The 23,480-nt window shown below is 39.6% G+C and overlaps 1 protein-coding gene across 1 annotated transcript in view; it reads left to right on the top strand.

Annotated features, from left to right (window-relative positions):
- Positions 1 to 3,819: 3,819 nt before the first annotated feature.
- Positions 3,820 to 23,480, top strand: part of CGRRF1 (cell growth regulator with ring finger domain 1) — a 34,394-nt gene continuing 14,733 nt past the window's right edge. Inside the window, exons 1-2 of the mRNA XM_068545327.1 lie at positions 3,820 to 4,046; positions 15,453 to 15,592. Coding sequence (XP_068401428.1) covers positions 3,943 to 4,046; positions 15,453 to 15,592 — 244 coding nt within the window. The 5' untranslated portion in view covers positions 3,820 to 3,942. The remainder of the gene's footprint in view (positions 4,047 to 15,452; positions 15,593 to 23,480) is intronic.

Below are 23,480 nucleotides of genomic sequence, written 5' to 3'. Positions count from 1 at the left end.
TGCATTACCTACTTCTGGGCTTTCACCTGAAAGAGAAATAAACTTCTATCTCAAGTAAGATACTGTTATTTATTTATTTAGTCACTCACAGTTGAAATCACTTCTAACTAATAATCCACTTCGCTGCAAGTCCTCATCACTTTCCTAATCAGAGTTACCAATATTTCTTCTCTGGACTTTTGAAAGAATCTATTAATTGGTATCTCCATATTCACTTATATCCATCCCAGCCTCCTTCCAAGTTTTCTACACAATAGCTAAAGTGATTGATTTAAAATGCAAATAGAATGTCGCTCCCTATATTAGTCTGCCTGGGCTGCCATAATAGAATACCACAGACTGGGTGGCTAAAACAATAGAAATTTTCTCATAGTTCTGGAGGCCAGAAGCCCAACATCAAGGTGCCAGCAGTCTTTCTGGAGAGAATTCTCTTCCGTGGTTTTTAGACAGCTGCTTTCTTGCTGTGTCCTCATATGGCCTTTTCTCTGTACACACGTGCACACAGAGAGCAATCTCTGGTGTCTTGTCTATTTTTTTTTTTTAAATAAGTACACCAGTCCTATTAGATTAGGATTCCACCCTTATGACTACACTTAACCTTCATTATTTACTTAAAGGCCCTATCTTCAAATACAGTCACATTGCGGGGTTAAGGCCTCAACGTACGAATTTTGACAGGGGGGGACACAATTCAGTCCATAAAACTCTCTTCTTCAGTCATATCAGTGGCTTCTCATTGCTCTTAGGTTGTTTGAGTAGTTAAAATGGCAAGACTCATGTATGATCTGGGCCCTACCTACGTCTCCATTTTCATCTCATAGCATGTTCCTCCTCCCTCTCCATGCTGGCCTTTCATTTTCTTAGGTATGCTATGATTTTCCCACCACAGGGCCTTTGCACATGCTGTAGCTTCTGTCCTAAATGCTTTTTGTCCCATCCTGTCCCTTTGCCTGGTAAACCTCTCTCCATCAGCTCTCAGGTCAACCATCTGTTCTTTAGGGAAGCCTTCCTTGATCTTCCTTATATTCCCCATTTCCCCATGTACTTATTTTTAATAGCACTTATAATTTTGCCTTTATATTTTGTTCAAGATTCTTTGGTTAATGTTTGTCTTTTCCATTAGATGATAAACTTCATGAGAACAGAGATGTGTCACTTTTTGCTTATTATTGTATCCCTATTGCTTTCTACAGTGTCTGGCACATATCTCACCCTCAATAAACATTTTCTGAATGAATAAGTAAGAGGTAAGTGGGAGCTGGGTCATGGAGAGATGGGTATGCTAAATAAGGAACTTGGAACTTCATTCTCAAGGACATATAGCATGACAACCAAGAATTTTTGGCAGTGAAGTGAAATAAGACATGTGTTTAAAAATATATATGTGTGTTAAAAAAAAAATGTTTGCCAGCACTGTGTAGAATGTACTAGAAAGAATCTATGTTGGAAATAAAGTTACAAGTTTCAATGGTTGTAGCAGTTATCCAAGTGGAAGATAAGGGCTTGTGTTAAATTTGTGTCAGTTCCTGTTCTTTTTTCTGAGAATTCTTTGGTGTGAGTCGGGTTGGGTCTATTTCTCCACTGCTGGTTTGGGATTTGGCTTTAATAGCCTGGCTAGTGAAATATCCTTGTTCAGCTGTTTTCCATCTTCCAATATGTTGCTGCTGTTATTTTATTTCCTGTTCTTCTTGTTTTTGTTGATTTATTTTTAAAATCCCTTTGATGTAGTTTTAGTGGAGTTTGGGAGAGAGCAAACTTATAGGCATATGTTTAATATACCACTTTCACTTGGAACTCCTTACATTTTTGTTTTCATTATGAAAATTCTTTACTGTTTATTGAAATAAAATTGCCTTTCTGGGCTTCCCTGGTGGCGCAGTGGTTAAGAATCCGCCTGCCAATGCAGGGGACACAGGTTCGAGCCCTGGTCTGGGAAGATCCCACATGCCGCGGAGCAACTAAGCCCGTGAGCCACAACTACTGAGCTTGCGCGTCTGGAGCCTGTGCTCCGCAACAAAAGAGGCCGCGACAGTGATAAGCCCGCGCACCGCGATGAAGAGTGGCCCCTGCTCGCCGCAACTGGAGAAAGCCCTCACACAGAAACAAAGACCCAACACAGCCAAAAATAAATAAATAAATAAATTTATTTTTTAAAAAAATTGCCTTTCACATTAGCCAAGATTTTGTCAAGTGACAATATAAAATGATGACAAAACCGAGGATAAAAGGGAGGGAACATAAATTGGTACAACATTTCTGGAGAACGGTGTTTCTTCAAAGGCTTAAGACATACATACCTTTTGAACCAAAAGTTCCACCTCTAGAAATTCATCCCAAGGAAATGATTTAGCTTTAAGAATGTCACTGCAGTGTTGTTTGTAATAATAAAAAAAATGTCCAACAATTGAGGGCCGATTAAATAAACTATATACGTTCACAAATCCTATATGTAGCCATTAAAAATTACGTTGGACAAGAGAAGCCTCCGCAATGAGAAGCCCGCGCACCGCAACGAAGAGTAGCCCCCACTCGCCGCAACTAGAGAAAGCCCGTGCGCAGCAACGAAGACCCAATGCTGCCAAAAATAAACAAATTAATTAATTTAAAAAATTATGTTGTTGAACCAAGCTTCTCACACAGCACTACTCCAGAGAATACCCAATACATTGTCATTCACCAAAGGATAGGTGAAGCCACAGGACAAATTTAGCTCATCTTCCTCCAGCAGTAATTTTACTGGTGATTTAGGAGTGTGGAGGGACTACTAGTTATCTATCTCTAGGTCCTTTGTCCCTTTCTTCCGTGGTAACAAATCCCTGATCTGTAGCGCGGATGCTGCGTTTCCCTGACTCCGTGGCAGCTAGGTGTGGCCTTGGGACCAAACGCACACCCATGAGATCTCAGTGGAAGTGTTGACAGAGACGGGTATAACTTTAGTTGGTATCTGTGATACCTCAACCACGGATTCAACCAACCACAGACCGTGTAGTATTATAGTATTTACTATTGAAAAATATCCACCTATAAGTGGACCTTGTGCAGTTCAAACCTGCGTTGTTCAAGGGTCAACTGTATATATGTATATGTATATATATGCACATATATACACATACACATAATACATATTTAAAATTATTATTAAAGTGAAAATTAATACAAAAAACATTCAAATATCTAATTCTAATTTGAGGGGTATAGGGGAGGAAAAAGAGAAAGGGATATGGGGGGACAGTTGATTTATTTCTGAGAATCTTGACACCCAATGCTAATTTTCCTCTAGCATTAAATCCAACTTGAAAAGGCTGACAAGGCTCCTATAAACTGCTTGTGAGACTCTTTTTGGTGTTTCGTACAGTGCCTATTTGTAAGTTTTGTAGATAAAACAAGAGTAGGTGTGGGGTTATTTTACTTTGTAGAACTTAAGATGCCGGCCGCCCTCTTCCTCCCACAACCACCTCAGATCTAATAGGCAGGATCTCAGGATTTTGACTCTGTGACGTGGATTTCGGACTGTGCCTCCTCTCTCTGGCATCAGAAAACACTACCTGAGTTTTGGGCGGGGTTGGCACCAACATCTATTCAGACTCTGCCGCAGACAAGCGCGGACCGCCGGGACAAACCACGAAATAAGACGCTCGCTGGACACCAAGCCCGTGAGCCGGGGGCGGTGCGAGTCGGGGCCCTGCCCCTCTGCGAAGCCAATAACTCTGGACGGGAGCGGGAGGGGCGGGGCGAGCCCTGCAGGCCGCCTCGTGATTGGCACGCAGGCTCCCGCAGCCCGCGAGGCTACCCTTATCTAGTCCGCCGGAGCTCCAGGCTACTGCGGATCTACAAAGTTTGTCCGCTCCGGGGCGCCGTAGTGGATTTTACCCTGGCCGAGAGGGCCCGGCCGGGCTAGACTGGGCTCGGCGGCTGGAGCCCGGCTCAGCTTAGGAGACCCTGATGGCTGCGGTGTTTCTAGTAACGCTCTACGAGTACTCGCCGCTTTTCTACATCGCGGTGGTCTTTACCTGCTTCATCGTGACCACTGGCCTGGTGTTGGGATGGTAAGTGCCCCAGGACCAGGGGCAAGGGACGACGGGGCGGACAGCCAGGGAGTGGGGTCGCGGCGGGCAACAGGGGGCAGAGGAGCTGGGTGGCTGCTGGATTGGGGCACCTGGGACTGTCGGAGAGCCGGTGCCGAGGACTCCGACTGGCTCCGGGAGGAAAACAAGGTGGACACCGCACCTGCATCACTGCTGCGCATCATCGTCCGGTCCCCGTCGCTGCGCGCATCTGGGGGTGGTGCCGGATTGAGATATTTTACCCAGCTTTGTTTCTAGACGATAAAGCAACCAGTAAGGGCCAGGTCTTGGTGTTAGGATAGAGAGGTTGTACAACAGGCTTCTGTCCGGAATTGGGGCCTACTGTGTGCCCGGAGTGAACCCGTCATCCGCGGTACAGTCCGCAGACGTGGACAGTAAACCGAGTTGATCGTTGTTGTTCTGACCTGAACTGTGCACTTGGTCTCAGATCTTCCGGTGTAAGTTATAACTGACTGAACTCTGTTACCGTTTGAGAATTTAATGGTTTCTACACATATTTCACACCTTTTGAAGGAATATTTAGATTGATAGAACCACAAAGACATAATTTTAGAGCTGGAAGAGACCTTAGAGATTAGTTACACTAAGGGGTAAGGGTACTTTACCTATTGGAGACAAGGAGAGTAGACTGTTAGCTCATCCCTGAGCAATTCTAGCTCAGAAATTCTAAAATTTCTCTCTTGAGGAGATGCCATTGTATCATGTTTAGGGAAGCCTTAAAAATACAGCTATTTGAAACCATCTTACAGGCCCCATCCATTGAGAAGAGAGACATGAGCTGGATTTTGAAGAATGAGTATTTTGAAAAATAAATGGAGTTAAAGGTGTATAGTAGAGAATAGAAAGCATTTCAGAGAATACATGAGCAGAGGGTCAGAGAAGACATGCTAGCGAATAGAGCAGGCTGTGTAAAATGAGTTTAAAAATACCCTGTGAGCACATATATGTGATTAGGTTAAAGAAAGGACACAGCCCTGGTCAATTTCTGAAAATATGCCATCTTTAGGAACTAAGTAAAGTTTTAATGTTTTCACACTGCTTTCCACCCTATCAGCAGTAGATCATAAATTCCTTGTTGGTTGGTGGGGGAAGAATAAGACCAGTTTTACACAATTTGTTATTCTTGACCCATCAGACTTTCTTGCTATTGTTCATTTCAAGAAAGTTTGTAATTGGAGTTAGGAAGATGTTGCCTAAGTGAGAAAAGCTGTCTTAACACAGGATTTTTATTGACTATAATGTTAGTGTTATTGTCTTCAAGAGTGTTAATTTTCCTCCATTAAGGAAAATAAGTAACTAGTTGATAATTACATTATATCCTTAAATTTTAATTTTCAATAGGCCTAATTATTTTAAAATTAATTTTCAGTTGGCCTAATTCAACTAATTAGGTATCTCAGATGTCCGTCTTTAGTACTGGTAAGAGGAAAATGAGTGAAGACCATATTGATAATGATGGTTGCATCTGTGGGTGAAGGGTAGTTAGGAACCTCATGTTTGTGGTGGTTAAGAGACAGACTTTGGGGTCAGACAGACTTAGGCTCAAATCCTGGCTCTGCCAAATTTGGCTTGGTTTGAAAACTTAATGATTATCTAAACACTCCATTTAAGTATGACTTTTACAAGGGTGGAAACCCAGGTAATTGTAGAACTTTCAAAAGTCTGAACTAAGCACTGCTGAGGACACAAGACCATGTAAGCGCCACTCATTTCCATCCTGATTTGGGCCTAACCAGTTATCTTGAGCCTAACCCACCCATTCTCTCCATCTGGGTTAGCTTTGCCCATCTAGATAACCTTTTTACTAGTGTTTATTTGCTGCCCTAAGCCACGGCTACAGATTCATTGAGTAGAAACAATGAAAACCATCTAGATCTCATCAAATCAACTATCTAATAGTTCTCTAGGCAGAAGGTAAACCCATTCATCCACTATGCTTTTTCACTATGCTTGTCATTTTTTTTAACCTCCCCAAATATAATTTCAGTTGGTCATCTGTTTTCTCTGTCATGGTTCTTACCTCGGTACTGCTGTGCGTTTCTTTCCACTTTTCCCCTGTCCACTTGCACTGTGTGGGAATGGTGAAAGAACAGGAGCACCTGGTGTTGGAATCCCAGTGGCAATAGCAGAGAATCATGCAGCTGGAAGTATGGTATCTCTATTTAACTATGGGATGGTTTCTGTGAGCTCTAATAGCTCACGTTTATTAAGCTCTTGCTATTTACCAGGCACTGTGCAGAAAGGAGACCAAAATGCCATATACATCCTTTAATAGTTTCAAATAATCAGGGAACCTGACTCTGCAGCTACTCTCTGCTTCCTCTGGACTGCAGATTATTAAGCTATCATCTCTAGGCTTCATACCACCCTTATATACTCTGCTTTGTGAATCTGGGGCAGAACCTCTAAACCACGTTTCTTCTTTACTGGCTTGCTGCCTCAATGAGGCTTTGCCTATAGGGGAAGGGGAGTGGAAGGCTAGAGGAGGGCAAAAGGACTCGCTGCTTCCTGTTTGATTCTTGTCCTCTTCTGCCTCACCATAGTGATGGTGCCTCACCCTGGCATGAACAGTTGGTCGCAGTTTATAGTTTTCCACTCTCTTAGAACCAGCCTCATTGTACCCCCTCAAAGATTTCAGTATCCCTTCCTCAGATCTGAGTCCCACGTGCATGGGGGTCTTTCCTCCAAATTTCTAAGCTGTAGCAATCCTCTTTGCTCTGTTCCTTGTCCTAGATGTGATAGTTGCTTCCCACTGTTACTACTTCTTTGATGCTCAGTGTCCCCTTTTTGCCTTTGCAGTTCTTCAACATCTGGTTAGCAATATTTTTACATTAAATTATCTGTTAAAATACTGGTGTGGTTTTGGTCTCTTGACTGGACTGATATATAAGAAATCGTTACTCAGAATGGGATCCTGGGTTGGTGGGGGGGACCTTCAAAGATGGGATTTGCGTTTGGTCATTTCTTCAGCTACTTGCCAATGGGAAATAAGATTCTAGTAATCCATGGCATGTGTTGGCCTCATAATCAATCAATTTACTACCTTTGTGTGATTGTGGTTAAACGATTTCTGAAGTGCGTGCCTTGGGGGACCAAGCGCCTTAACCCTTACAGAGAGGAAATGACAAGCTCATGTCTTTCAACTCTCAGATCAAGTCTTAGAGAATCAAGAGTTTTTATGGTTTTATAGCACTTTACTTCATATAGCCACAAAGCTAAAAATTGAACACAGTTTTATGTGTGCTGGTGTTAGAATTACATAGCCTTGTCAATGTCTCATTTAGGACACTGACTAGAAAAGAGTAGCCCCTGAAACTAGGAATGGCAACATCTAAATGGACAGAGCTGAGAATCCTGAAACCCCAGTCATTCTGAGCTTTCCTTCTTGGTGGAAGCAGCCCGCTTTCCATGTCTGAGAAAACTAGCCTTCTCTTGCTTGAAGATCCTGTAATGACCTCCCCCAGGGCAGTTGCTTTGCAAAGGGTGTTTATACTCAAGACCTACCTCTATTACCTTTTGCCATGAGGCCCAGATCTCTTCATGTTCCTCAGGACAGGGACAAAACTCTGACCTAGTCGGAAATAGCCTAGCCTCTAAAAGAATTACAAAAGTTTGCTAATTTATATCATTGCGAGTTTGGGTAGTATGTGTGAGAATGGAGTGCGAGTAGGTTAGGCCAAGGGGGATAGAATGTAACAATAGAGCAGATTACATTTATTTATCTGGGTGTATTCTCAAAAAACTTCTGACTCTAAAGTGTTAACTCATACTTGATTGACTGAAACTTGGACTCAGAGGTGCTCTATATTTAATAAGGTTGGACTTCCTGTTAACCGTTTGCTTCCTTTTGCTGGTCTACATTCCTGCAGCACTGGCATCACCCTGGCAGTGACCGTTGGCCTGAGTAGCAGCAGTTTATTTTAGTTTACAGTTTTTCCTCATACCTAGAAACAGCCTTTTTGCACTCCTTCAGAAATATGAGCACCAGCTGGCCAGCACTCCTACTGGAAAAGTCTGGGTCCAGCTCTGGGGGATTCCTTCTCCCAGCTTCTAAGCTGTAATAATCCCCACTCTGCCTTTTGTTTCCTTAGCCTTCGGAGGGATAACTGCTTCTTGCTAGGGTACTTCAGTGTCTCCTTCTTGCCTTTTCAGTCCTCCAGTACTTTAATAGTTCTTTATATTAAAATCTTTGTGTCGAAATAGCTGTCTCCTGCCAACCCTTCCTGATACACTGACCTTGACTATTTCTCATCTTACTTGTCGAATGCAGTAGGTTGTGTGTGTGTGATGAGGTACAGATTCCTTCTTCGGGAAAGAATATAACGTTATTTTGTATTTGCTTAGGGTACAAAATATATGACCCTTTTATTGGCAAGAAGTTTCTTGGAACAATCTAGAAGAAAACACAAAGCTCTTAGAAATGGCATTTCAAACCTTAATAGGGCCTTGAGATAACTTATTCTAACCCTTCTTTTTACAATTAAAGGCACAGAATTTTAGAGATTGAGTAATTTACTCGAAGTCTGTTAGCACATCAGTTTGCGCAGAAACAACCCTCCTCCTCTACCAAGGATTCCCCCAAGAATGTTTTTTATATCCTGATCCAGTCTCAGTATCCAACTAGCCAAGTGAGGCCAACTTGGGGAGATTGCACGGGAGAGAAGCTTCCCCCCCATCCCCGCCCCTGCCCAGATTAACAGCTGCCTGTGTGTTTTCTAATTGGCTTTAGAACTCAAGGCTGAAGGGGTGATATAAGTTATTTACTGCTGAGCTTGACACTTTAGCCTCAAAGTAAATTTTTTTCAGGAGGGACTCGGTGAGACTCCAACAAGGAAAGGAGGTCAGTTCTTCTGATTCAGCTGCTGGGTGGAAGCTTAGGAAGTGTGTGCAGGGTAAGACAGTGTACAGACAATATGAAAAAGTGTGGACAGAATTGAAAGTCCCCAGGTTACTGCTGTGCTGGAAGTTTAAGCAGTATGAACAAGTGCAACAAACACTTTAGAAATGGGAAAAAAACAGAATTATAGAAAATTCCAGGAGGATTAAGTATGAAATTTTAACAGTAAAGAGAATGGAAAATTCTCTTAATGGAAAAGAAAGGGGTGGGAGGCTGAGTTTATATAAAAGAGAAAGTAATAATGTTAAGAAACGTTTATTTAGTTGGTATTCTATTGCTAACAGTTGCCAAAATGACTTTGAGTAGAAAAAGATAAAAATGGAATTTGATTGAAAAGAAAACTGCTCAATTTTCTATTTTACTGTTTCTTCTAATGTCATATCAGCCATGATCTGATACACAGGGCATCAGTGTCTTTATTCATGCTTTTGACTAAAAATGTGAAAAAGGCCAGATGTAGGATGGTGGCCAGAAGCACATCACAGAGTCTACTTACTAACATTTTATAGAACCATTTGGCAGCACCAATTATGGATTGCTCTTTAGACAGTCTCTAGCATTTAACCTTATTCCAAATCATTTCTGCATATTGGCTTTTGAGTAATACATTAAAGATAGAAATATTGGTCCACATCAAATACATTTAAACTGTGAAAGTTTTTTTGTGCAAAAAAGGATTTTGTGCAAAAGAGCAAGTTCACAATGGGTCAGGTATGTGAGAAGGTTTAGGGTTATTCTAGGCTGAAAGCTCAATGTGAGTCATCAGTATGTCAGCTGACATGATCTTAGACTACATTAAGCATGATGTTTAGGACAAGAGGTGTGGTCAGGCTATGATGTCACTCTGCTACACAGTGAACTCTATCCCCCTCACACCCTGTTTTCCCTTCAAAGCATGAGGATATCAAGGGAACAAGGCTGGCAAAGTCAAATAAGGACCCAGAGCCGTGACTGAGTGCTGGCTGCACTAGCCATGCTCGGCTGACTACTCTAAGAGGACAAGAATACAAAAATGTCTGAGATGGTAATTCAGAAGTGTAGCAGTGTTAGGCCATAATTCACATAAGGCAGTAATGAAAAGCCAAAGAGCAAAAACATTAACCTTAAAGGAAAAGGTTAATAACTTTTGTGTTAAAATTAAGAACCCTGTTCATCAAAAGATACCATTATGGGACTTCCCTGGTGGCGCAGTGGTTAAGAATCTGCCTGCCAGTGCAGGGGACATGGGTTCGAGCCCTGGTCTGGGAAGATCCCACATGCCTCGGAGCAACTAAGCCCATGCGCCACAACTACTGAGCCTGTGCTGTAGAGCCTGCGAGCCACAACTACTGAGCCCTCGTGCCACAACTACTGAAGCCCGTGTGCCTAGAGCCCGTGCTCCGAAATAAAGAGAAGCCACCGCAATGAGAAGCCCACGCACCGCAACGAAGACCCAACACAGCCAAAAATAAATCACACACAAAAAAAGCATTCTCTATTTATGTAAACAAACAAACAAACAAACAAAAAACCATACTATTACGTACGTGAAAAGGCAAGGTGTAGAAGAGCTGAACATGTATCCAATAAAGGGCTTGTATTCAGAACAGATAAAGAATTTTCTGTAAATAAGAAAAATAAAGACAGACCAGTAGAAAAACAGGGAAGGGATTTCAAAGGGCTTTCACAAAAGAGGATATCCAAGTAGCAATAAACATAAAAAGTGCTCAACCTCATTAGTATTCAGGAAAATAGAAATTAGAACCATAATGCAGTGCCACCACACACCTACCAGGATGGCTAATAATGTTTTGACAAGGATATGGAGCAAGGGGAACCCTCATTCATTGCTGGTGGAGTGTAAATTGATAGTACCACATAGAGCAGTTGTTAAGATTATCCACCAAAGTTGAAGAAGCACAGACCTTATGGCCAAGAAATTCCATTCCTAACAGAAATGCATGTACATGTATGTGCGTTGAAAGCCTCTTATGAAAATGTTCATATAAACATTATTCATAATGGCCAAGATGTGAGGACAACTTAAATGTCCATTAAGAATAGAATGAGTAAGCAGATTATGGCATGTTTGTACAACAGAATACTATACAGCCACAAAAATGCTTTAAGTATAGATGCAAGAATGAATCTTCAACATAATGTGATAAAATAGGAAATAAAAGCATACACCGCATGCTTCCACTTATATGAAAGTTCAAAAGCAGGTAAACTAAATTATAGTAATTGACATCAAGATAGAGAAGGAAGGGGTAGTACATGGGAGGTGACACAAGGAGACTTTCTGAGGGTGTTATTTTGGTTCTTAACCTGAATAACAATTATTTTGTTATTCAGAAAAGTACTTTGTGTACTTTTTTATATGTATGTTATCCTTCACAGTAAAAAGGTTATATAATACAAAAAGGCCAAAGATTGAGCAAGATTCATAACAACAATTTTAAAAGATGTTAAATCGAGGACCTTAGGATATTAGAAAATGTAGACCCAAGATTAAGCATGAGGCAGAGAAATTAAAAATCGAGAGAGAGGAATTTCTTTTAATAACAGATGTGCTTTGCCAGCTGTTGATGTAATGCTGGGCCAATTATTTGTTTCACTCTGAGGTGTATCCAAAGCCACAGAGCAGATATGGTATATCCTCCTACAATATTGATTTTATGTAAGGATTTGGAGAAATAATATTTTTATATTAAAACCAAATACATTATGGAGTATAAAAAGCATTTTACCAAGGAATTTTATGCTCACAATGGGCTGCTTCCAGATATCTCCCCAAAGCCTTGCCTTTTGTGGTTTCTGGCTTCTATACCTTAAAGCAGCAGTCCCCAACCTTTTTGGCACCAGGGACGGGTTTTGTGGAAGACAATTTTTCCACGGACGGGGAGGTGTGGGGTGATGGCTCAGGCGGTAATGCGAGCGATGGGGAGCGGCAGATGAAGCTTCTTTCGCTCACCCGCGGCTCACCTCCTGCTGTGTGGCCCAGTTCCTAACAGGCCTCTGACGGGTACCAGGGGTTGGGGACCCCTGCCTTAAAGGATTCTTTAATTGAAATTTTTAGGTACATTATAATGTACCTGAAATACAGTACTTGAACCTACAGTAGAAATGAACACCATGAGATCTAACTTCTAGCTTTTACTGCTGGTACTGTGGGTATAAAGAGTAAGGCAGTATGGGTAAAGAAAGAAAAGAGTGGGGTGAGGTAGGGAGAATTAAATAATGAGGAAAGGGCCAGGGAATATAATGAGGAGTATGCATAGAGTGGTGTTTTTTTCTTTGCTTTTTTTCACTCCAAGGGACGAAGGAAAGAAAGGGAAGGTTTAATGGCTCTAACAGGAAGGTTATATCTTGTGTCCTGCCACTCCGTATGCCTGACTTGACCTCTAAAGGGCACTGGGGCAATGGTGAGCAGTGAAGACAAAAGCTGTGGGGTAATTGATTCTGAGAATCAAAGAGGAGAAGTTACTGGATTTGTGTTTTCTCTCTGCCAACCCCTAAGTCCACTCCATCATCAACGTTATCATTGTAGGCACTTACATAGTGCCAAGCCCTGTTATAGACATTTACAGGTGGGGAAACAGTTACATAGAGGTTGAGTGATTGCTCAAGGATACATGGCTGTTAAGTATCTTGTTTCTGACTTTAGGAAGAAAGCAGTTTTTAATTAAGTATGATGTTAGCTATACTTTTTTATTTTTTTTTATTGCCTCCCTTTATCAGGTTGAGTAAGTTCTTTTTTTACATTCCTAGTTTGCCAACAGTTTTTATCAGGACTAGACGTTGGATTTTAGCAAGCACTTTTTCTGCATGTATTGAGAAGATTGTATGGTTTTTCTTTTTTAGTTTGTTAATATGGTGAATTACATTACATTTTTAATGTAATGCTAAGCCAGCCTTGCATTCCCGAGATAAACTTCGCTGGGTCTCAACATATTTTTATATACTGTTGGATTTAATTTGCCAAAATTTTGTTAAGAATTTTTACATTTATGTTCCTGAGTGGTATTGTAATTTTCTTGTATTGTCTCTTCCCCTCCGCTGCAGACTTCAGTCACATGTATGTTAGACTGCTTGAACTTGTCCCTCAGCTCACTGATGTTTTGTTTTTTTGTTCAGTCTTTTTTTCCTTTGTGTTTTATATTGGATACTTTCTGCTGCTGTGTCTTCAAATTTACTAATCTTTTGTTCTGTAATATCTAACCTGCTGCTAATCCCATCTAGTGTATTTTTCACCCCAAACATTGTATTTTTCATCTTCAGAAATGGATTGGGGTCTTTCTTATATCATCCATGTCTCTATATTATATGCTTGATCTTTACTTATTTTCTTGACATATAGAATATAGTTATAAAAATTATTTTGGTATCCTTATCTACTAATTCTAGTATCTGTACCATTTCTCTGCTCATTATGGGTTATATTTTCCTGCTTCTTTGCATGCCTGTTAATTTTTTATTGGATGCTAAACATTGTGAATTTTACCTTATTGGGTGCTGGACGTTTTTGTATTCATACAAATATTCCTGAACTTTGTTTTGGGATTCAGTTAACTTACCTGGAATGCTTTGATCTGTTAGAGGCTTGCTTTTCAGCTTTTTAAAGCAGGAACAGAACAGCCTTATCCAACTGTTCTATAAAACTAAAATCATTTAGAGTGAAATTTTATTTCATTTGTTAATTTATTGGCTTTCTCTTGGCATTAGATTTATTCATGTGTTTTGAAATTTTAGTTTGCAACCTAAATTTTAGTGGAAGTCCCCTGCCCCCCTCCTTTGTCCTCATCCTTGCTGTTTAACCAGATTTCTAGACCCCCTCATCAGTGAGTAGGTCTTATAATGAAAGTTCTGTCCCATATTGATATAAGCCTAACCCAGCCCCTGGATTCAAGTTGTGAACCTGGCTCTGGCCCTTGTCTTGAGTGGACAACCTGTAAGGCCTCTTAACCGTGTGAAGGCTTAGTTGCCACTGCCTGCTGCCAGACTCAGAACCCATCAAACCATGGCATCAACCTTACTCATTACTTTGTATTTCTTTTCCTTTTCAGATCCATAAAGATTTGTCTTTTAACCCAGCTGTCTCTTTTTTATTACAATTTATTATTAAAATTTTCAAACATACAGAAAACTTAAAAGAATTACATAGTGAACACACATATGCCCATCACTTAAGTTCTACAATCAACATTTCACTATAATGTCTTTATTACATATCTGTCCATCCATCCATTCCTCTACCCATCAATCCATGTTAATTTCTTGATTACTTCAAAGTAAGTTATACTCTTCATCCATAAGTACTAAAGCATTGCATATTTTTAGCTAGAGTTGAATATTTGTTTTTCTTTGTAGTTATTTTTTTTCTTTTGAAGTAAGATTTATATACAGTGAAATGTACAAATCTTAAGTGTTACCAACACATCATCTATACAACTCAAACCTCAGTCAAGGTAAGAACATTACCATCACCAGAGAAAGTTTCTTTGTGCCCTTTCCCAGTCAGTCCATACTCCTGCACCCCTAGAAGAACCATTGTTCTGTATTTTATTTCTACCATAAATTACTTTTGCTTGCTCTAGAATTTCCTATTGTGGAGTCATAGAGCATGTACTCTTTTATGTAAGGCTTCTTTTGCACAGTATGTTGTTTTTGAGATTTAGCCATGTGGTTGTGGTAATAATTTACTCCTTCTCATTGCTGAGCAGTACTATTGCTTTGTTTAAACACACCTGCTGTTTGTTTACTCATTTCAGTGCGGTCCTTCTGATTTCTCTTTTTATTTTTTTTTGTCTATCACTGCTAAGTGTGTGGAGAGAAAAGAGTGCATTAAAGTATGAATCTAACAGTGCTATCTTAACCTAAAGTCCCCTGGTTTAACGAATGTGTTTTCATTTTAAGTTGTTTTGTTTAAACTGAGTAAACTCAGCTGCTTTCTACTTTTATAAGGAATTGAGTTTATCCCTTCCATTTTCCCTCTAAGTCTGTTCATTATCACATTTTTACATGAAATTTAAAAGTAGAGAATATGTTATATTAATGAAGGGCTATATTTGGTGTTTAAAAGTTCTCTTGTCCCATAAATAATATCAAATAGTCTGCACATTAAATATGTATTTGCTTTTCATTTCATTTAAAAAATTCAGTAATTCTGTCTTTTTGCTACTGTATTTATTAGGTACATTTTATCTATAATCATGGCACTCCTTTGTAATCAACAATAATTAACAGTAGAACTCTCTGTTTTCAAGAGTATGTTGATTCAGCCAGCCAAACAATATATTGCAATTCTATGGGACCTCTAATATCTCTTAATTTTGGATTAATTCTGCAATATAATGTAAAATTTTGAGTAACTGAATCTATTTTTCTGATACTTATGTTAAAAGGAATAACTAATAAAACACAACATTCTTTACACATAAAGTTTCAATATTTATTAAAATTATATCTTATTTTACTTTTACCTTTCTTAGGTTTGGTTGGGATGTTCCAGTAATTCTGAGAAATTCGGAAGAGACCCAGTTCAACACAAGAGTTTTCAAAAAGCAAATGAGACAAGTCAAGAATCCTTTTGGCTTAGAGATCACCAATCCATCTTCAGCTTCAATTACAAGTTGGTGGCTATTTTCCAAAGATTTTTCTCTCTTTCTATGCCCCTTTCTTAGCCCTTTAATTTTCTTTCTCTACTGCTTTCTCTTTCTCAGACTTAACAAACATTTATTGAGCCCCTATTCTGTTCCAGGAGCTATGCTACATACCAGAGATAGAAAGACTAATAATTCAGAAACCTTGCTCCTAAGGAGCTTATCAACTAGTAAATAGAGGCATTTGTATGAGAAAAAATAAAGTATCACAGGTGTTAATAAGAAGTCTGTTAGGACACTGTGCCATTTTCATGGTTCTTCAGTGCAGTGAGAAAAGTAAGGCAGTGTAGTATAAGTATAGCTAATGTAAGGTTGCTACCCTTCTGAAGAACAGCCATCTTTTCATCTGAAATTATGGTATTTTGATATTAAATGGTAATAATAAATGGTGGTTATTTCTGTACTTGGGGAAATAAATTGTCTGCAAGATTATCTAGGAACCACTGGAGTAAAAGAAAGAAGGAAAAGGGTTAAGTTTGGGGAAGCATATACAGGAAAAGCTTCATAAAGAGGAACGTGCTGTGTGTGTGTCTCTCTCTGTCTTATTTTTCTCCCCCCTGCCCCCCCCCACCCCACTTTTTTTGTGGTGAGTAGAGTTTTGAGATAAGTCGGTGTTTATCTTTTGGGATTGGGAGAAATTCTAGGTAGAGAGAGAAGCACGAGCACAGCAATGAGATATAAACAGAATAATACATTAGAGAAACAATAAGTAGTTTGTTATGTATAAAACATAGGGTGGGACAGGTAAGAGAGAAGAATCAAGGAAAATTCAAGTTCTTTGCATGGGTCCTCCATAGACAGATCCTATTGCCAAGGTAAGGAGTGCAGGAGGAACAACAGGTTTTGGAAGAAAGGTAATGAATTCAGTTTTGAAATTGTGGACTTTGAAATGCTTCTGTGACAGTTAAGTAGAGATATAGAGTAGGCAGTTCTCCACACAGTTCTGTAGCTCAACAACGATTTCTGGTCTAAGACCCTATCATTTTTCACACTTGCTCACATTTCTGGTACCTTCTAAACAAACAACCCCAAACTTCTTCAACTTGTCATCTTTTTCTAGCCACTGTCCTCTTTCTCTTCCTCCCTTCCCAGCCAGGCTTCTTAAAAGTGGTTTGCGTTTGCCTTCTCCTCTTAGCTCGTTCCCTTTTATGCCTCAGATGATTGCAGTCTGATTTTTGCCTGTATCCCTGTACTGAGATGGCCTTCTCCAAGGTCACTAATTACCGCTTCGGCCCCCACCTCTGATCCCCCCAAGTCCTAAAATCCAGGGGACGCATTTCCGGCCTGAGTCAGTGCTCTCTCTGCAGTGTTTAGCAGAGTTGGCCAGGCCTTCCTTCTTGACATCCTCTCCCTTGGCCCCTGTGACCTTCTTGTCTAGTCATCTTCCAGCCTCTAACTTCTGGAATCAGTTGTCATCAGTGTACATAGTCTATAGGGATTATCAACCTTAAGTAAATCTTTTTTTAAAATTAATTAATTTATTTATTTGTTTTTTATTTTTGGCTGCGTTAGGTCTTCATTGTTGTGAGGGGGCTTTCTCTAGTTGCAGTGAGCAGGGGCTACTCTTCATTGAGAAGCGCGGGCTTCTCATTGCTGTGGCTTCTCTTGCTGCGGAGCACAGGCTCTAGGCGTGCAGGCTTCAGAGTTGTGGCACGCGGGCTCAGTAGTTGTGGCTCACAGGCTCTAGAGCGCAGGCTCAGTAGTTGTGGCACACGAGCTTAGTTGCTCCGCGGCATACGGGATCTTCCCAGACCGGGGCTTGAACCTGTGTCCCCTGCATTAGCAGGCGGATTCTTAACCACTGTGCCACCAGGGAAGTCCAACCTTAGGTAAATCTTGATTTACATTGAAAAAGTGCAAAATTTCTTTTTCTTATTCCTTACCTATAAATATTGTATGATTACCCTATGACTTAAAGGGAACTAAGGACCTCTTTTCCCCCTCATGATGGATAAGGGGTTCACTCTGACATTTTGCACTTAGGAATAACAAATTTCAAGATAGGACAGAGAAAACTAACTTGTTGAGAAAACATGCCTGATTAAGATGTGCAGAACTGTGGTGGTTTCCTGATCGCTAACCTCTATGGACACGTACTTAGACCTGCTATAATGTCACATCTGGCTCTTGAGCAGGACTGCCAATAAAAAAAATCCACCAGCACAAAGCTGTCCTTCCTGCAGCACAGTTCCACAAGCCTGGAAACACTGAAAAAGAAGAACTGTTACATCATGAGCAAACAAATACAGGACACTTGTGAGCTAGAATGTGTGAGGAAATCCATCAGTCTGTCTTTCATGCAGAAAAAGTCTCAAATAGAGACCGCCCTGTAAATGTTAGAAGCAAATGAAAAGATACCCAGTAAGTAGAAGACCTCTCTGCTATGTCCAACACACTAGATGCTAACAGTAGCATTACTGAAGTACGTGAAAAAAATTTTAAGTGTGCAGACTTGTAGCATGCTTACTGAAGTATTTTAATTTTTCAAATACTAATGCATATCATTCTTTTTTAAAAAATTTGTTTGTTTTATTTATTTACTTTTGGCTGCGTTGGGTCTTCGTTGCTACGCGTGGGCTTTCTCTCGCTGCGGCAAGCGGGGGCTACTCTTTGTTGTGGTGCACAGGCTTCTCATTGTGGTGGCTTCTCTTGTTGTGGAGCATGGGCTCTAAGCGTGAGGGCTTCAGTAGTTGCAGCACGTGGGCTCAGTAGTTGTGGCTTGTGGCTTAGTTGCTCCATGGCATGTGGGATCTTCCCAGACCAGGGATTGAACCCGTGTCCCCTGCATTGGCAGGTGGATTCTTAACCACTACGCCACCATGGAAGTCCCTCTTTTTTTAATTGAAGTATAGTTGATTTACCATGTTGTATTAATTACTGCTGTACAGCAAGGTGATTCAGTTATACATATATATACATTTTTAAAAATATTTTTTTCCATTATGGTTTATCATAGGATATTGAATATAGTTCTCTGTACTACACAGTAGGTTTATCCATTCTATGTATAAAAGCTTACATCTGCTAACCGCAACCTCTCACTCCATCCCTCCCCCAACCCCCTCCCCCTTGGCAATCACCAGTCTGTTCTCTATGTCCGTGATTCTGTTTCTGTTTCATAGATAGGTTCATTTGTGTCGTATTTTAGATTCCACATATAAGTGATATCATATGGTATTTGTCTTTCTCCTTCTGACTTACTTCACTTAGTATCATAATCTCTAGGTCCATCCATGTTGCTGCAAATGGCATTATTTCGTTCTTTTTTATGGCTGAGTAGTATTCCGTCATATATATGTACATCTTCTTTATCCATTCATCTGTTGATGGACATTTAGGTTGTTTCCATGTCTCAGCTATTGTGAATAGTGCTGCTGTGAACATAAGGGTGCATGTATCTTTTTTTTTTTTTTGCATGTATCTTTTTGAATTACAAGATTGTCTGGATATCTGCCCAGAAGTGGGATTGCTACATCATATGGTAATTCTGTTTTTAGTTTTCTGAGGAACCTCCATACTGTTTTCCACCGTGCTTGCAGCAACTTACATTCCCATCAGCAGTGTAAGAGGATTCCCTTTTCTCCACACCCTCTCTAGCTTTTGTTATTTGTAGACTTTTTAATGATGGCTGTTCTGACTGGTGTGAGGTGGTACCTCATCGTAGTTTTGCAATGCATGTCATTCTTTTTTTTTTTTTTTTCCCCACCCCACCGCAGTTTTCCCCCCTTGGTGTCCATATGTCCATTCTCTACATCTGTGTCTCAACTTCTGCCCTGCAGACCGGCTCTTCTGTACCATTTTTCTAGGTTCCACATACATGCATTAATATACGATATTTGTTTTTCTCTTTCTGACTTACTTCACTCTGTATGACAGTCTCTAGATCCATCCACTTCTCAACAAATGACGCAATTTCGTTCCTTTTTATGGCTGAGTAATATTCCATTGTATATATGTACCACAACTTCTTTATCCATTTGTCTGTTGATGGGCATTTAGGTTGCTTCCATGACCTGGCTATTGTAAATAGTGCTGCAATGAACATTCGGGTGCATGTGTCTTTTTGAATTACGGTTTTCTCTGGGTATATGCCCAGTAGTGGGATTGCTGGGTCATATGGTAATTCTATTTTTAGTTTTCTAAGGAACCTCCATATTGTTCTCCATAGTGGCTGTATCAATTTACATTCCCACCAACAGTGCAAGAGGGTTCCCTTTTCTCCACGCCCTCTCCAGCATTTGTTGTTTGTAGATTTTCTGATGATGCCCATTCTAACAGGAGTGAGGTGATACCTCATTGTAGTTTTGATTTGCATTTCCCTAATAATTAGTGATGTTGAGCATCTTTTCATGTGCTTCGTGGCCGTCTGTATGTCTTCTTTGGAGAAATGTCTATTTAGGTCTTCTGCCCATTTTTGGATTGGGCTGTTTGTTTCTTTAATATTGAGCTGAATGAGCTGTTTATATATTTTGGAGATTAATCCTTTGTCCATTGATTCGTTTGCAAATATTTTCTCCCATTCTGAGGGTTGTCTTTTCGTCTTGTTTATGGTTTCCTTTGCTGTGCAAAAGCTTTGAAGTTTCATTAGGTCCCATTTGTTTATTTTTGTTTTTATTTCCATTACTCTAGGAGGTGGATCAAAAAAGATCTTGCTGTGATTTATGTCAAAGAGTGTTCTTCCTATGTTTTCCTCTAAGAGTTTGATAGTGTCCAGTCTTATATTTAGGTCTCTAATCCATTTTGAGTTTATTTTTGTGTATGGTGTTAGGGAGTATTCTAATTTCATTCTTTTACATGTAGCTGTCCAGTTTTCCCAGCACCACTTATTGAAGAGACTGTCTTTTCTCCATTATATATCTTTGCCTCCTTTGTCATAGATTAGTTGACCATAGGTGCGTGGGTTAATCTCTGGGCTTTCTATCTTGTTCCATTGATCTGTGTTTCTGTTTTTGTGCCAGTACCATATTGTCTTGATTACTGTAGCTTTGTTTTATAGTCTGAAGTCAGGGAGTCTGATTCCTCCAGCTCCATTTTTTTGCCTCAAGACTGCTTTGGCTATTCGGGGTCTTTTGTGTCTCCATACAGATTTTAAGATGATTTGTTCTAGCTCTGTAAAAAATGCCATTGGTAATTTGATAGGGATTGCATTGAATCTGTAGATTGCTTTGGGTAGTATACTCATTTTCACAATGTTGATTCTTCCAATCCAAGAACATGGTATATCTCTTCATCTGTTGGTATCATCTTTAATTTCTTTCATCAGTGTCTTATAGTTTTCTGCATACAGGTCTTTTGTCTCCCTAGGTAGGTTTATTCCTAGATATTTTATTCTTTTTGTTGCAATGGTAAATGGGAGTGTTTCCATAATTTCTCTTTCAGATTTTTCATCATTAGTGTATAGGAATGCAAGAGATTTCTGTGCATTCATTTTGTATCCTGCAACTTTACCATATTCATTAATTAGCTCTAGCAGTTTTCTGGTGGCAGTTTTAGGATTCTCTATGTATAGTATCATGTCATCCGCAAACAGTGACAGTTTTACTTCTTCTTTTCCAATTTGTATTCCTTTTATTTCTTTTTCTTCTCTGATTGCCGTGGCTAGGACTTCCAGAACTATGTTGAATAATAGTGGTGAGAGTGGACATCCTTGTCTCGTTCCTGATCTTAGAGGAAATGCTTTCAGTTTTTCACCATTGAGAATGATGTTTGCTGTGGGTTTGTCGTATATGGCCTTTATTATGTTGAGGTAGGTTCCCTCTATGCCCACTTTCTGGAGAGTTTTTATCATAAATGGGTGTTGAATTTTGTCAAAAGCTTTTTCTGCATCTATTGAGATGATCATATGGTTTTTATTCTTCAATTTGTTAATATGGTGTATCACATTGATTGATTTGTGTATATTGAAGAATCCTTGCATCCCTGGGATAAATCCCACTTGATCGTGGTGTATGATCCTTTTAATGTGTTGTTGGATTCTGTTTGCTAGTATTTTGTTGAGGATTTTTGCATCTATATTCATCAGTGATATTGGTCTGTAATTTTCTTTTTTTTTAGTGTCTTTGTCTGGTTTTGGTATCAGGGTGATGGTGGCCTCATAGAACGAGTTTGGGAGTGTTCCTTCCTCTGCAATTTTTTGGAAGAGTTTGAGAAGGATAGGTGTTAGCTCTTCTCTAAATGTTTGATAGAATTCACCTGTGAAGCCGTCTGGTCCTGGACTTTTGTTTGTTGGAAGATTTTTAATCACAGTTTCAATTTCATTGCTTGTGATTGGTCTGTTCATATTTTCTGTTTCTTCCTGGTTCAGTCTTGGAAGGTTATACCTTTCTAAAAATTTGTCCATTTCTTCCAGGTTGTCCATTTTATTGGCATAAAGTTGCTTGTAGTAGTCTCTTAGGATGCTTTGTATTTCTGCGGTGTCTGTTGTAACTTCTCCTTTTTCATTTCTGATTTTATTGATTTGAGTCCTCTCCCTATTTTTCTTGATGAGTCTGGCTAATGGCTTATCAATTTTGTTTATCTTCTCAAAGAACCAACTTTTAGTTTTATTGATCTTTGCTATTGTTTTCTTTGTATCTATTTCATTTATTTCTGCTCTGATCTTTATGATTTCTTTCCTTCTGCTAACTTTGGGTTTTGTTTGTTCTTCTTTCTCTAGTTTCTTTAGGTGTAAGGTTGTTTGAGATTTTTCTTGTTTCTTGAGGTAGGCTTGTATAGCTATAAACTTCCCTCTTAGAACCGCTTTCGCTGCATCCCATAGGCTTTGGGTCGTCGTGTTTTCATTGTCATTTGTCTCTAGGTATTTTTTTGTTTCCTCTTTGATTTCTTCAGTGATCTCTTGGTTATTTAGTAACGTATTGTTTAGCCTCCATGTGTTTGTCTTTTTTACGTTTTTTTCCCTGTAATTCATTTCTAATCTCATAGCGTTGTGGTCAGAAAAGATGCTTGATATGATTTCAATTTTCTTAAATTTACTGAGGCTTGATTTGTGACCCAAGATGTGATCTATCCTGGAGAATGTTCCGTGCGCACTTGAGAAGAACGTGTAATCTGCTGTATTTGGATGCAATGTGCTATATATATCAATTAAATCTATCTGGTCTATTGTGTCATTTAAAGCTTCTGTTTCCTTATTTATTTTCATTTTGGATGATCTGTCCATTGGTGTAAGTGAGGTGTTAAAGTCCCCCACTATGATTGTGTTACTGTCAATTTCCTCTTTTATAGCTGTTAGCAGTTGCCTTATGTATTGAGGTGCTCCTATGTTGGGTGCATATATATTTATAATTGTTATATCTTCTTCTTAGATTGATCCCTTGATCATTATGTAGTGTCCTTCCTTGTCTCTTGTAACATTCTTTATTTTAAAGTCTATTTTATCTGATATGAGTATAGCTACTCCAGCTTTCTTTTGATTTCCATTTGCATGGAATATCTTTTTCCATCCCCTCACTTTCAGTCTGTATGTGTCCCTAGGTCTAACGTGGGTCTCTTGTAGACAGCATATATATGGGTCTTGTTTTTGTATCCATTCAGCCAGTCTATGTCTTTTGGTTGGGGCATTTAATCCATTCACGTTTAAGGTAATTATCAATATGTATGTTCCTATGACCATTTTCTTAATTGTTTTGGGTTTGTTTTTGTAGGTCCTTTTCTTCTCTTGTGTTTCCCACTTAGAGAAGTTCCTTTAGCATTTGTTGTAGAGCTGGTTTGGTGGTGCTGAATTCTCTTAGCTTTTGCTTGTCTGTAAAGCTTTTGATTTCTCCATCAAATCTAAATGAGATCCTTGCCGGGTAGAGTAATCTTGGTTGTAGGTTCTTCCCTGTCATCACTTTAAGTATATCATGCCACTCCCTTCTG

The sequence above is a fragment of the Eschrichtius robustus genome, chromosome 1, assembly GCF_028021215.1.
Source record: "Eschrichtius robustus isolate mEscRob2 chromosome 1, mEscRob2.pri, whole genome shotgun sequence".
In the NCBI taxonomy this organism is placed as follows: domain Eukaryota; kingdom Metazoa; phylum Chordata; class Mammalia; order Artiodactyla; family Eschrichtiidae; genus Eschrichtius; species Eschrichtius robustus.
Note: the sequence above shows the minus strand (reverse complement) of the source record. Positions and strands in the feature narration are given on the sequence as shown.